General features: G+C 38.8%; 1 protein-coding gene across 1 annotated transcript in view; it reads left to right on the forward strand.

Annotated features, from left to right (window-relative positions):
- Positions 1–13,140, forward strand: part of pld5 (phospholipase D family member 5) — a 38,936-nt gene extending 25,796 nt beyond the window's left edge. Inside the window, exons 2-10 of the mRNA XM_034120825.1 lie at positions 4,219–4,355; positions 4,971–5,154; positions 6,393–6,501; positions 6,950–7,077; positions 9,095–9,292; positions 9,971–10,122; positions 10,254–10,419; positions 11,394–11,484; positions 11,843–13,140. Of these exons, the coding sequence (XP_033976716.1) occupies positions 4,219–4,355; positions 4,971–5,154; positions 6,393–6,501; positions 6,950–7,077; positions 9,095–9,292; positions 9,971–10,122; positions 10,254–10,419; positions 11,394–11,484; positions 11,843–12,105 (1,428 nt within the window). The 3' untranslated portion in view covers positions 12,106–13,140. The remainder of the gene's footprint in view (positions 1–4,218; positions 4,356–4,970; positions 5,155–6,392; positions 6,502–6,949; positions 7,078–9,094; positions 9,293–9,970; positions 10,123–10,253; positions 10,420–11,393; positions 11,485–11,842) is intronic.
- The last annotated feature ends 1,912 nt before the right edge of the window (positions 13,141–15,052 follow it).

Raw genomic sequence — 15,052 nt, forward strand, 5'->3', positions numbered from 1 at the left:
CGTCTGCGCTCTTATTTTGTAAGGTAACTTCCGGTAGCAGAATATGAAAAAACGGAGGGTTTTTTTTTTGTTTCTGTTTTCTAGTGATTTTATTTTTTGTTTTGAGAAGTAGAAAATGAAAATCATCCCGTTTTTTAAGTTTAGTAAATCCCTTTTTGACCGTGATAAAGAAAAACGCCTTGTATTTCAATTTTGGTTTTTCAATTTGAAAACGAAAATCAAATATCCAGTCGTTTTTTGTTTTTGAATTTCCATTTGTGAAAAGAAAATCCAATGACCAAAACATACACTGACCGAGAAGGACCATTTACTCCATACGTCACTTTATGCTCAGGGTTTTCAATACATTTCAGATGATACTCGTGTGCCTCTGGGGTTCTCAAGACAAAATGTTCCTCATTAAAATTTTCTTTAATTTCTGTGTAAGTTGCCATGCAAAAGCGGCAAATTCTGTGTGAGTTAAACGACATAGTAAAACCAGCCAACATGTGGGCTGAAATATTATCTGCTGACAATGTTGCTAGTGCAGCATGAATAGTCTGCTCAATCCCATCCACTATGATGGTGATACCATCTCTTTCAAGTCTTTTAAGATCGTCTAACATGGGTTTTAAGATGGTTTGTAAACCACAGCGTTTCACAAACGTTTGACGGACTAAAAGAGCCAGATGGATATGCTTAAGTTTTGATCGATGTTTGCCATCAATGTTGCCTATAGTATAATAGAACGCACAAAGCTTGTGCTTGGTTCTCTTTGAGCCTAAGGGATTGACCACTTCAAATTCATCTTCAACCAATTTGAGCTTAGATTTACAATGTTCTTTCAACATGTATGGCGATCTAACAGCTGCTGTAGCTTTTTCAAAAAAATCATTAGACTGCATTACCTCTCTTAGTTCAGGAAATTCCAAAATATTGAACCCATTTTCTTGAAGATGGTACGTAATAAAAGCGTCGTAATTTTCTTTAAAATAACATAATAAAAAATGTATGTCATTTACAATTTCCTGTTGAACAGCCTGTGGAATGTGATTTTTTTTCTCTACATTTAAGAATGAAGCTACACAGATTTGCTTTAAAATTTCTCAATAGTTCATCCATACTAGGTGGTATGTCTGCCCTAACCTCAGGCTGTAGATCATTGTCCATGTTGTCCATATCATTGTCATTGTTTAGATCAGTGTCATTGTCCATATCATTCGCACCGCTATCAGGTAGCACGTGCTCTCCATGTTTACGATACACATGACGCCTGAATGATTCGTATAATGTGAACGTTGACTTGCAGTCATTTAGTCCACAAGTAATATTAAAGTTGGCTTCGTGGGCGTGGATAAGACCAACATGTTGAACCAGTTTCATTAAGGTGAAGGTGGTTCTTCTACACCTTGTACATCTATATGGTCGTGGCATTTTTAGTACAGTAGATTGATCATTCGGGTCACAGTGACTGGTAAGGGCTTTTCACCCACCTCAGTAATGTCTAGTATAGTACGTTGGAGAAAGGTCAGCGTATTCTTCATGTAGGGTGGGTAAGCCAAGTTGAAAACAAAGTAGGCACAGAAGGCTGAAATTACCCCATCTTCAACTCCTGCGCCCCTGCACAGATCCACACTGTCCAATTTGACCAAAACCGGAACCTTCCTGGTAAAGGCCATCTTCCAGTCGGTGTCTACCAACTGTACAGTTGGGTAGGGACTTGGAGCGTCGTGCTGTTCAGAGAAAAAAAATTACAGAACAATGGTGAAGTTAGCAAGTTATTAAAACCGATCCAGCTTCATGATCAAGGCTCGGGGTGTTGAGAGAGGTATCCATAGATCTCTTCATTTTGCTCTCAAAGTGCACCAGATTGATGCATTTAACTTCAATATTTAAAAAAAAATCTTCTAGGGGGGTCCCCCCGGACCCCCCTAGAGGAGGTGAGCCACCCACTCATAAAAAATACCACTTTACCCCTGCCTATATGCCGTGAGCTGATTATCGAGCCTTCATTGTAACAGTCGCGGGTGTACTGTGTGTGTGCGTGTGGGGAGTGTTGCAGTAAAAAATGCCACTGTAGTGCCGCCGCCACTGTGGGCTAAGCCCCTGAATGTTTTCAGGTCCAGGCGACGCCCCTGGTGAACTCTCTCATTCAAATATCCAAATCCACCATTGTAGCTCTTTATTTAGCATTATCATCACTGTTGTTTCCAGGATAAATATTTGAAATTTAGTAATTTGCTGTCCAATTCTAATATTTCCAGCCTCTAAAAGGCTTCGGCCTAAATATTGCATGGAATTGTGTAGGCCTACATTACAACTCAATTCCTTCTAATCAAATTTCACAGACAATAAAAAAGTATTGTTGAACCTAGGCTTAATGAATGTGTGCACGCACAAAACCAGATTTCACAATTGCCTTAGCAGCCCTGATGCATTAACCATCCCATCCCCCAACAGCATTTTGGTCACACACTGACATCTTTGTGATTGTACCCCTATATGATGGAAAAATGGTACAGACATGGACCCTTTCTCAGTTTGTAACTTATATGTACCTTATCAACCTAGAAAAAGTACCTATTAGTACCTTATGGATCAACTATGACCCTTTGAGGGTACATCACCAGCAGTTGTACCTTAGAGAACATAAATGGACCTCCACCGTACCCTTTTTTCTGACAGTGTACTTGTAGAATATGGTCATGTAGAATAAGGCATTAATAAGTGTTTTATAATGACTAATAAAGAGCCAATATACTGCTAATATGCATGTTAATTAACAACTAGTTGATGGTGAATTTGTGTAACCGTTGCACGCATAGAGGCTACTACAGTGGACAGCTTTTCAGAGAGAGAGAGAGAGAGAGAGAGAGAGAGAGAGAGAGAGAGAGAGAGAGAGAGAGAGAGAGAGAGAGAGAGAGAGAGAGAGAGAGAGAGCGCACACCTTTATCTATTTAATATAGCCTGGTTGTACAAAATAAAGTAAGAAATCATTCCAATGTGTACTATAGGACAGTAAAAAAAAAAGTTTAAAAGGGGAGTGATTAGTAAAATATGCATAAATAGAAAGAAAGAATGCTAACTAGGTAACATAAGATAAGAATAAACAAGTTTAAATTAGTTGTTATTGGTGGTGATCATATTCTAAAGATGTTTGGATTATTGAAAAGTAAACAGCTCCCTTTCATCTGAGTGTTGAGAGCTGTATCCATCAATTCATGTTGTGCTCAAAGTGAAAAAAAATCTTCAAACAGCACACAAAGGTTAAAGGTAAGCATATAATAATGTTAAAATGTGCTAAATATATACACTGCAAAAAAACTAAAAAGGAGTAAAAGTAGCTCACGACTTGTTTTATTTTTTTTTTAAAGTAGCTCTCATCCTAAAAAAGGTTGGAGACCCCTGTTATAGAACGATACATTTTAAGCTTGGCCTACCTTTTTATTGGAGCGATGAGGAACAGGTGGCGCTTGAAAAGGCCCACCTGTTCAAAGTGGGGAATGACAGAAAAAGTTTGAGAACCACTGCTCTAAACCAAGATGGACGACAGAAAGCCAGATTGACCGAATCACTCGTCGATATCTTGCCAATCCTTTTATGGAAAGCGCTCCCTGCAGGTATAACAATGTTGGAGACATCAAGTAACAACTAAGGAATCATATAATTCATAAATTGTCAAAGTATTGATTTTATGTTTGCAGGAAATTATGATTAATCACCTGTCCACTAAAGTGGATGTCATGCATCACTGGCTATATTTCAACTACAATTCATACTGTTATGCTACTGTTGTTCTTGAAAATACTTCATTTGCAATATCTTTTTGGGCCTTAAATCAATATACTTAATGTAATTTTATAACATCTTTATTTATCATTTTTTCCAAATGTACATGTCTTCAGTTCAAACTTTAACGCATACTGTCCACCTGAGTGGAGTGGACATATAAAACATTTATTTTCTAAATTTGAAAAAACTAGATAAAAATAAACTAAAGTTAAAATCTTGTTTTTCATGCCCCAAGAGCAATAAAAACACTTGACTGACTAAGGTTTTCATAATTCATGCATAAAAGGTAATAGAAAGTGTTACCAAAAAATGTTTTCCTCTTGCATCTAATGCTATTTTTTAAATCCAGATGGTTTTGGTGTGGGTTGCCGATTGTTGGGGATATCGCCATACAGATGTCCCTTCAAACCTGACTTTATCTCAATGTGTGTCTAACTTGTGTTCCAGACCCAGCAGAAGTGCATTGCCATCTTTGCTCTTCTTTGCTGCTTTGCTGTGCTAGCGGTGCTAATCTTCTCATCGGTGGACATTTGGGGGGACGATGAGGACGGGATCACAGAGGAAAACTGCAGCCGTGACTGCCAGTAAGATGTTCTGCAAGTCTCAAATAATAACACAATAAGGCATGTAAAAAATAAGGTTTGCCAATCATGTATCCGGGAAAAAATCTATGAAAATGTGCACACAATTACAATTCTCTAAGTCATTCTTATACCTTAACAAAACCTGGTGCCTATATTTCTCACACAGCATTTTGACTACAGAAAATGTGGTCAGAGATACGCATTTGTTATCCAGTTTCACAGGAATCTCCGAAATATTGCCTTGTTGACTGTTTCCGATACTGGCCTGACTCAAGCAGCATTACTGGGATCAATTTATCAGATTTCATGTAGTTTCCTTGAGGGACACCATGGCCAAAGACTTGCCTGAGGATGCAAAATACATTTTATTGTCAACTAAAAGTTAAGTTGTATTGTGCAACTTCGTGTTGTTTCGTATCATGCCGTGTCGTGTCGATTATTTTTACTTGTAGTGTAATATCATGTTGTATAGGATCGTATCTTTTATTAATCTATACATCTCGTCATAATGCATTGTATCTTATCTGATCTGTTTTGCAGTTTTGTGATCATATATTGCTGTGTGACACTTTTTGAAGCTACGCCTTAAACTCAGGAAGCTTGTGTTACTTTCAGAATCGTGCTTGTGGAGAATATTCCAGACGACCTTTCTCTCCCCTTGGATGGCAGACCCCACCTCCCTCTCTCTCTTGGCTTTAATACTTTGTTGGACCAGGCGAAGCACTCAGTTGAGGTGGTGTCTCCGGTCTGGGCCTTAAACCCCTGGGACCTTGAAACAACGCCAAGCAATGCCAAACAGGTACAACATCATTTGGATTCAGAATCAGATTTCTTTATATTCCATTAAATGTACATAAAAAGGGAATTTGTGGTTGGCACCAGCAAAGCAACAGTATAGATACACAAAATAAATGACATCTATAAGTCTAAAAGTGACTTAGTGGCAGTCATAACAAAAGTGCTAAGGAGAGTGTACTTCCACTGACATGATAGCATGATATTCAGTTGTCCTGACAATAAACAAATTAATATACATTAAAATCAGTTGATGGTGTTGGTTATGGTCTTGCTTGTAGAATGTCCAATGGAGCATGGTTGGTATTGTTACGCCCCGGTCTAGGGGAACCTAGGCGTAGCATACAATTGCACTCTCCCCACTCTTCCCACTCCCAAGAAATGCTCAATGACACAGGAAATTAGCTTTTTGAGATTAAATAAACTCAAAAAGAGGTGAGACAACCCCAACATAACGAACAAAACCCCTCTTTACAGAGTTTCCTTAAACTTGCCTAACAAAACAAATAAAATAAAATAAAATACAGGCTTCTTACCTAACTCCTACCAGAAAAACAGGAGAAAAAGGGGTTCAAACAAAAAGGGTTTCTCACTCCTAGACAAATCAAAGCGTGTCTTCAAGACAGATTAAATTAGCTTAGCTTTACTAAGTACATACAAAAATGTACAACAGGGACCGGTAATCGGTAACTTTAGCCACACAGAACAACAGATCAGATCTTCTACAACAGACACAGAGTTGGGAGTAGGAGAGGTCGATGAGAGAGAGGGCAGAGGGAACAGCTTAAATGCTCCTGTCTCTTCAGGTGGACCAATCAGCATGTCGAAGGCCGCCAATCAGCTAACGGGCACCACCTGCTCGCTCGCTCGCTCGCTCACTCACACACACACACACACACACACACACACACACACACACACACACACACACACACACACACACACACACACACACACACACACACACACACACACACATACACACACACACAGAAACTCACAGGAGGAGAGAAAATATCCACACACAAATGGCCTAATGACCCAGGGTCATTCCCCTACATTCGTGCAAATGATGAACCAACTGTATTTCCCAGGTGTTCTGTAAGAGGAAATGCCATTCATTTCTACTGTAGGTCTGTATGTAGCCTTTAATGAGGTAGCCCTGCAGATTTGTCGGTACGGGCCATCCAGAAATACCTCTGTAATGCTCCACTAGAATAATACAGAACATCCCTTCCTCAGGGTCAGCTGTTGTTCCAGAGACTGCTCAGCCTGAAATCTCGTGGGGTAAAACTGAAGATTGCCAGCAGTCTGACTAACTCTGCTGAACTGAAGACCTTGGCAGCACACAGTGAGAGGCTGTCATATTTTTCATCTTGTAACGGCTATTTGTTATGGTACTGTAGCTTCCAGAATGAAGATGTATTGCATCTCACAACCCCACTGACAACATGAGCAGTGCACAAACAGACTGTTTTTAAAAGAAGATTCTCATGTATTCTATGATGATTTAAGTCGTTTTTTAAGCGTTCGGCCCCATCCAACAGCTTTACATAGCAAGGGGTTGGGGTTGGGGTTAGGGTTCATGTCGGCCAGACTTGACAATGAAGTTTAAAAAAATCATGAATGTGCAATGTACTTGAATGGTTTTCTATCAAAGCCTTTGCCCCTCATGCTTCCTGCCTGCTTTGTGAGAGTCGAAGGCCAATTGGCATATTTCCACGATTTTCTCCATCTCATTCTTTCCCACTTTCACAGTGTACCACTCTTCGTCTATCTCTCTGTTTAACGTCGTCTAGATGCAGAGATTCATTTTGTGAACATGACAGCTTTTACCAGAGGAGGACTCCATTCCTCATTCTGGGTAGTGGATCGGAAGCACATTTACATCGGGAGCGCCGATATGGATTGGAGGTCACTCTCCAAGGTAACAACAAACATTGACAGCATGAGCGCAGAGTAAAATCAGACTTAAGATAAATGAGTCTCTGCAGTTAGGTGTGGCCAGATTTGCAGTTTTTTTTTTTTTACTCTAAACCGCTAACAATTCGCGTCGAAAGGAGCCAGTTGAGGTGGTTTGAGCACCTAGTAAGGATGCCACCTGGGTGCCTCCCTAGGGAGGTGTTCCAGGCACGTCCAGCTGGGAAGAGACCGAGGGGTAGACCTAGGACCAGGTGGAGGGATTATATCTCTTCGCTGGCCTGGGAGCGCCTTGGGATCCCCCAGTCAGAGCTGGTTGATGTGGCCAGGGAAAGGAAAGTTTGGGGCTCTCTGCTGGAACTGCTACCTCCGCGATCTGACCACGGATAAGCGGGAGAAGATGGATGGATGGATGGACCGCTAACAATAGATTTATTCTCTAAGAAATAAAAGCTTTACAAAATGTAATTAACCGATAACATAGGGACCTCACATGGACTTAAAACATAACACTGAGTCTGAATTAGTTTCACTATACACCTGTACCTTTTTAGGCAATTACTCCAGCAACCCTATTATGGGCATCAGGGATGATTTAAGATTGCTGTCTGAGGCCGGCCAGAAAGACAAGTAGCATTTCCCTTTGCATTAAGTCTGTAATCACAATAGAGGGATGAACCAGGAAACATTAGCATACTATTACCTAATGTGATTACCTGGCACTTTTCATGCTTCGAAGCTGGCTGGAGGTAGAAGTACGGTTTGGCGTATACTAAGGAGCCAAAGGGAAGAAATGGAAATATACAGTATATTAATGTGTAGTGTGGAAACACACAAAAATGATAGAAGGGCAGGTAAGAAAAAGAGCCACAAAGGGAGGAAGATAGGGATTTACCATTGTAGAAAGCATTGAAACCTCTGTGCATCCTTCTGGGTCACCAACCAAAATAGATTAAACAAAAACAGTTGACTGCTGTCTGACTAATGACCAGGCGAGAATATATTTAGAACAACCGTCTCTTGTTCGCTGTTTTCAGCCATGCTTCGGTACAGACTGAAATATCTTAATTGGATGATTTGCTACTTCATTTTGCAACCATTCTGCCCAGAGGACAAGTCGAAGTTCCTTTTGCTCTAGCGCCACCATGAAGTTGATATTTTTTTGTTTTGAGTGAAAGGTCTTGACAACTATTAAATGGATTGTCATTACATTTAATACACACATTAATGTATGTACTTCTATTTATGATAACAAATCTGCAGACTAATGGCCTTCCCTTCAGCGTCAGCTGTTAAAACGACCAGCTAGAAAGTTCAACATTTACTGTTTTCCTGATACCTCTAACTAGGTTGAGGTATAAGGGCTCAAATAAATTAATACATTAATTACAGAGGAATGGGGGTTCATTTCTAATATAAGATTTTTGTTGGAAATTTACGACATTACAGTGGTACATGAAAAAAACTCACAAATGTTCAAATAAAAAACTAAAGAAAATTCTGAGATAGAAGACTCAATAAACAAAGAAAAACATTATTTTTTAGCTTCACTTTGCAAGGTTGGATCACCATAAAAAAATCTCCTAAATCTTGAGATTCTGAACTTTTGTCAAAGGATCGATAATAGCCCTACTTTACCGAGCTACAATGTGTTATATTATCTCTGTGCCTGATACCTAGAACGTCATGTTGGTATTGTCATTGTGAGTATTTTAGCACGCTCATGTTAGCATTGAGCACCAGGGTGCCTAGCCTCACAGCATGCTGTAGAAACTCTAGAGAAAAAAAATCTCATCCTATTATAATCTAATAATACGATGGACAATATTAAATGATCATATCATCTCACGTAGTAAGTCTTACTGTTCTAACTCTAAAATCAGCCAAAAGTGATTTAGCCTTTTATCTAACTCTACTTCCTGTCTCATATTATAAAAGCTATCTGTCCAGTGAGCACTCTACTCAGACTGCCACTTTTCTGCTGCATCACCTCTTCTTCTGTGCTCCTCTCTGACGCCCCGCAGAGGAAAGAACTGGGGGTGGTGGTGTATAACTGCAGCTGTCTGGCTCTGGACCTCCACCGAGTCTTTTCCTTTTACTGGCAGCTTCATGAGAGGGACTACATCCCCTCCATCTGGTCGAAGAGAGTTACAGCCATCTACGGGAGGCATGACGCCCTGGAGCTACAACTCAACGCCACCGAGGCTGCTGCTTATGTGTCTGTGAGGAACAACTCAGCAGTATTTACAGCATGTTAACACATAAACTGACTCCATTCAAAATGCATGAACCACAGCTTATAAATTGTCTGTTTTATATTCCTCTTGAGGCACCCATTTCCTGACTGTGGACTAGGTGGTGGACGTCTTTATTAAAGTTTCATTAGCAACTAATAACAGACCTACACAGGCAGTGATTAATCATGTTAATATCACACTGAGGAGCATCTCCAGTCTGAATATCTCAGTACCTCAGCCTAATTTGACAGTAATGAATCTTGTTACCCTCTAAGCGACAATGTGCTTATCAGTTGAATTCAGGACATTCATCATCCTGTAGGAAGTGAGGAGCCATGCTGTTACAAGCTGCTGCAACTCCAACCTGCTCTTGTGCCTCACGTCCTGATTCATGGCTGGAGAAATGTGCCTAGTTGTTTTTCTTGGCCTTTACTTTGTCAAAATGTTACACTTAATTTGACATTTTGGACATTGACAAACCCTAATTAGGTTGGCCTTATCAATGTAACATTTACCATCGGGATGAAAATATATGGTTGTCGATTTTTGTTTGTTGATCTTGGACTAACTGAATACCAAAAGTTATAGAAATCCTTTATTCTGACCTTTCAGTTCTTCGATTTTACTTAATTTTTATTAAATCTGGGCTTTGGGTTCCTGCAGACCTCGCCTGAACTCTTCTGCGCTAGAGATCGCACCAGAGATGTAGACGCCATCCATCAAGTCATCCAAAATGCAAAGACGTTTATCTTCATATCTGTGACGGACTACCTCCCTCTCGTGAGCAGGAGTTTCAGAGGAACCACAGTCACAAGGTACGTCAGAACTCAAATATATATTCAAACAAAGTTTCCTTTGACAGATATATTTCATTATTGTTTGGATGAAATCAGATCTTGTATTTACATTGTAAAACAGTGTCTGATTACAATGGGTGCATCTATAGGTACTGGTCAGCTATTGATGAGGTCATCAGAGAAGCCGTGGTACTAAGAGGAGTCAGAGTTCGTCTGCTGATAAGCTTCTGGAAGAAGACTCATCCTCTCACCTTTAACTTTGTCACTTCCCTTAAGTCGCTATGCATGCAGCTGCCAAACTGTTCAATAGAGGTGGTACGTAAACTGAAATATAACTCCTCCAAAATATGTTTCATGAAAGCTGTAGTTTAGTATCTGCACTGAATGTATAAACATTTAAGCTACAGAAGCCCAAAGACAAAAACATATGGTGATTTAAATAGTTTTCTCTTCTGGGTTTTAGACTTAAGAACAGGTGATAAAGGTGGAAGTCTGCACTTCGTTGTTATCATTGCCACGTTATTGGTTTATTTTTCATGTTCCCTTCTCTCGCCCCCCTGTGATCCATGATCTTTACAAGTTTTATTTTTAAAAGAATGTGCTGTAATACTCAATGTGTATTTATGTTACATTTCTTGCAAAGCTCACTTAAAGGTGGGGTAGGTAAGTTTGAGAAACCAGCTCGAGATCGCTAGAATTTGAAAATACACAACCGGAGAAAATCTGCCACTTCCTTATAGAGCCCCTCCTCCAACACACACGAACGCGCACATGACCAATGAGGGCACGAGATAAGTTTGTGCACAGATGGAAGGCTGACAGGCAGGTAGGCCATCCAGTTATTTTAGCCGGGCCGGCTAAAATGATTGGTCATGCTTTTTACAGTACTACGGCTTCCACAGATGACATTTTTTTATGGATTTTTTGTCAAAGCACTTAAGATATTCATTGCTATCGGGATGTTAAGAGCATTCCATGGAATATAACAAAAAGTATATCTCGAGCCGGTTTCTCAAACTTACCTACCCCACCTTTAATACTATTTAAAAAAGAATACTATGTGGCCAAAGTATAACATCAATTGTATGAAAAAAGTACATTAAACAACTGATCCTCGCAAAACGCATTTGTCCGCCCTTGCTGTGGATTTATTTTACCTGTTTTTAGGTCATTATCTCAAGAGAGAACACTATATAGATTACATTAGAAAATGTAACATCAGCTTTTTTTTCACTTGCCTCTCAGGGCTTCCATACTTTAAACTAAAGTTGTTAATTACATTTTTGCAGCGTTTTTTTAGCAACAAGGAGCAAGAGGAGGATATTCAACATGGACTCAACCACAACAAATACATGGTGACAGACAATGCTGTATACATTGGTAGGCAATGTTTAATTTGTTTTTGTTTGTTATTTTTGTCCGTTATTTAACAGGACTTTGCTTAAGCACCGATGCAACATTTACATTCTGTTTGTTATTTAAAAAAAGGAAAAATGCATGTAGACATTTTGAAGATATTTCAGGTTGTCTACAGTATGATGTCTTCTGATGCTATTCCAAAAACATTTTGTGGTGCTTTTCTTTAAACAAAGATAAGAAAGTGAAGGCTATTTTCCAAATGTTTACTTTTTCTTAAACGTTTGCTCACTAACACAGCTTTCTACAGTTTAACGGCCCTTTTCCTTGAAATAATACCTTTTACAAACACCATTTCTAAGGTTTTTCTATCTATCCACAGGTAACCATGACTGGGTTGGGAGTGACCTCGCCATTAACACAGGAGTTGGGCTGGTTGTCAAGATGAAAAATAGTCTCGAAGACAGAGGAGCGACAATCCTAGAACAACTCAAGGCTGCTTTTGAGAGAGACTGGAAGTCCCGGTATGCTAAAAACCTACTAGGAAACAAAGACCGACAGGGCAAATACAGAAACCTGAAACAAGGGGAAATGTATATGGAGTCTAAGGAGGAAAACAAGTGGAACAACCCTTTATCTTTATAAGCACAGAATGTATTTCTATAATCCTTATAAGTCTAATAAGGCTGAATACTCTAAAAACGTATACACAATTAGAGAAAGTGAGTTTCACTCTTAGACTTGATTTTAGTTTACAATTAGGAAAATACTGGGAGGCAACTATAAAACTAAATTCTGATAATAAATTGATAATATTTTTTTTCTCTCCTTTGTTAATGGCATTGTATCTACACATTGCTTCTTGTAATACTAATTGTAGCCACAAGAGGCCAATGTGCACCACTAGCCCATGTTTCAAATATGTCAAAAATAATTGATAGCATTCCATTTTATCCAAAACATATACACAAGGAAAATGTAATATAATGTTTTGGTTTGCCTACACACAATATATGTGCCTTGAGTTTAGAGTGTGAAGAGAACATAATACTCATCAGGAAAATAATGTATGCTTTTCCAGATGAAGAGGAAACAAAAATTCACCTGATCAACATTTGTTTACCTGAAAATAAAATCTTCATATGATGTTTTTGCCACAAACGAAATTGAAAAGAATACATTTTGAATTTAAAAATGCACACTACATTTTTTATTTTTCTCACAAGCCTCTCAGGGCTTCCGTAGTCCCTATGAAAATGTGGAGGTTATAATTAGACTCACTACTAGTTACAGAAATAATATCTATCTACTTAATCAAAAGTTGACTGTTATATGAGCATGACATGCTGCATGGATATTGAAAGCAATATTTCAAATTCAAACTATTTACTAGTACAAACAATATGCTGATTATAACATCAATATGCTCAATGTTAAACATATTTACAAATACAAAAACACATCCAATAAACCTCATCAAAACAAATCACATTTAGTATTTAATGATGATGCATTATTTTTTGTTGACCATTTTTATTTGTATTTTATAAACTTTTTTATAATTGAATGCTGTATTACCATCAATTGTAGAAAAGGCAGTATCTTGAATGTATATGCAGTAGATTTACAGCGGTGGCTAAAGCTGTTAATCATTTCATTGATTATAATCATCTGACCTAATAAAATGCATCTTTTTTATAATTGTTGTTGTGTTTATTACAGCATCATTTATATGGGAAACAGAGTTGCCAACAGTTATATTGTACACACATTCCAACAAATACAAGGTCATACGCTACTCGACAGATGTCAAGGTTTTGAGGTAAGGTAGGACCCAAATGCAGTTTGAGGAGAAGCGGGATTCAGAGTGTAACAAAAGGTGAGCTTTAATTTACAAAAAGCTGTTGACAATGCAAAACAACAACCATGAATCTATAAACAGGTAGCACGAGGTAGCATCCAGACAAAACCCGATAGTGACAAACATAGAGGGTGACAGGAAAGACAAGGAACCGACATGGAGCACAGGGGAAGACAAGACTAAATACAAAGAAGGGTAATCACAGGACAAGACACAGCTGGGCAGGGGAGGCAGGAACAAGGGCAACAGGTGAACTCAATGAGGCACAATCAGACACAGGAAAAAAATTAATTTAATTTCAAAAATGAAACTATAAGTTGCAAACAAATCATTTGTGTAATCATGTAAACTATAAGTCTTTTTTCTTTGTTTTAACATAGGTTTTTGTTTGCAGTTCTTGTTTCTTCTTTCTCAATGATCAGACTTTTGCTCTCGCTGCATTTAGAATGCAATACATCTAAACAACAAATACATGTCCTCCAAAATGTCCAGGAAGTTAAAAAAACACAAAATTATAATGATGTAAGTAAGATATATTTTAGGTATACGGGTAGGACATTCTTAGGTAGGATAGACATTTTTAACAGTATTTTACATTAGTTTACCCATTTGACTAAATGCAATCGTACTTGTATTGATATTCTATTAGGCTGTCATAGGAGGTAGTATTACTTTTTATACACTTTATAATTATAATAACTCTGTTTTTATAATTATTTGTATTATACATTTAGGCAATCTCTGGCAAGGTTGTTTGCCCACAGGATTAATAAAGTTGTATTTGATTTGGTTTTATCTCCATTTACATGTATGACAGATTAACAGAGTTATGTCTAGTTTGTAACACAGGGAGGCGCCATAGCACGATCACAGGCTGAAAGTTGATTTATAACTGAATAAAGGGGAGGGGCACTTTGTTTTTGTGTTTTTTTAACAGTTGCTTGTATTTTTGTTGTCTTTTTATTGCTTTTATTTGTTTTTATTTAAATAGTAGCCTACTTGGTGCTTGTGTTTTGCCTTTCTGCTTCACTTTCTGTTCTGTTAAAAATAAATAATTTGAAAAATGTCATTTTTACTTATCGAGTTTTGGTTATTTTAATGTTAGTTGAATAAAAACAAGAGAAGCTGATCTTTAGCTAAGTGGCTAACATTATAGTGGGTTCAGTGTTAGCAGCAGTGTTGCTTTTGTTGCCGTGTGAAAAAGAGGCTGATGGGCAGGGGTGGGGGTGCTGTTGTCATGGTGACAGATTAAAGGGCGAAGATATTTCATAGCTCTATTTAGCACAGTCTGCTGCAGAGGCATCACAACTAGGCTATGTATCCGAAAAGGAGCGAGGTTTTTTGAAATGAGAGTTTATTGTAGCACACTTTGCGAAAATGTCACTTCTGGTGGTAAAATATTTAGTTTGAAAAATCTATCAGGGTTAACTCTTGACGAGCAGGGAAACTGGGTGGAGGAGGCGGGGTTTGGTGGGGGGGGGGGGCGGTGGTGGCGGGGGATTGACGGCAGATGCCTTTGCAGCAGCAGAGGAGCCGGGAGGATGTCAGGGTGCATGCTGTTGCGGGACAAAATGCGAACAGGACTGGGCTTGAACACCGATTTAGAGACGTTTAAACGGCACTATATCCCGGATGTGGCTGATAGCACCGTACCGATTGGAGTCTGTGCGTGAAAACCGCAACTAAACCGCAGTGCCGAGAGGACATTCTCAACTAGTTTGAGTAAAATGG

The sequence above is a fragment of the Trematomus bernacchii genome, unplaced genomic scaffold (genome assembly GCF_902827165.1).
Source record: "Trematomus bernacchii unplaced genomic scaffold, fTreBer1.1, whole genome shotgun sequence".
In the NCBI taxonomy this organism is placed as follows: domain Eukaryota; kingdom Metazoa; phylum Chordata; class Actinopteri; order Perciformes; family Nototheniidae; genus Trematomus; species Trematomus bernacchii.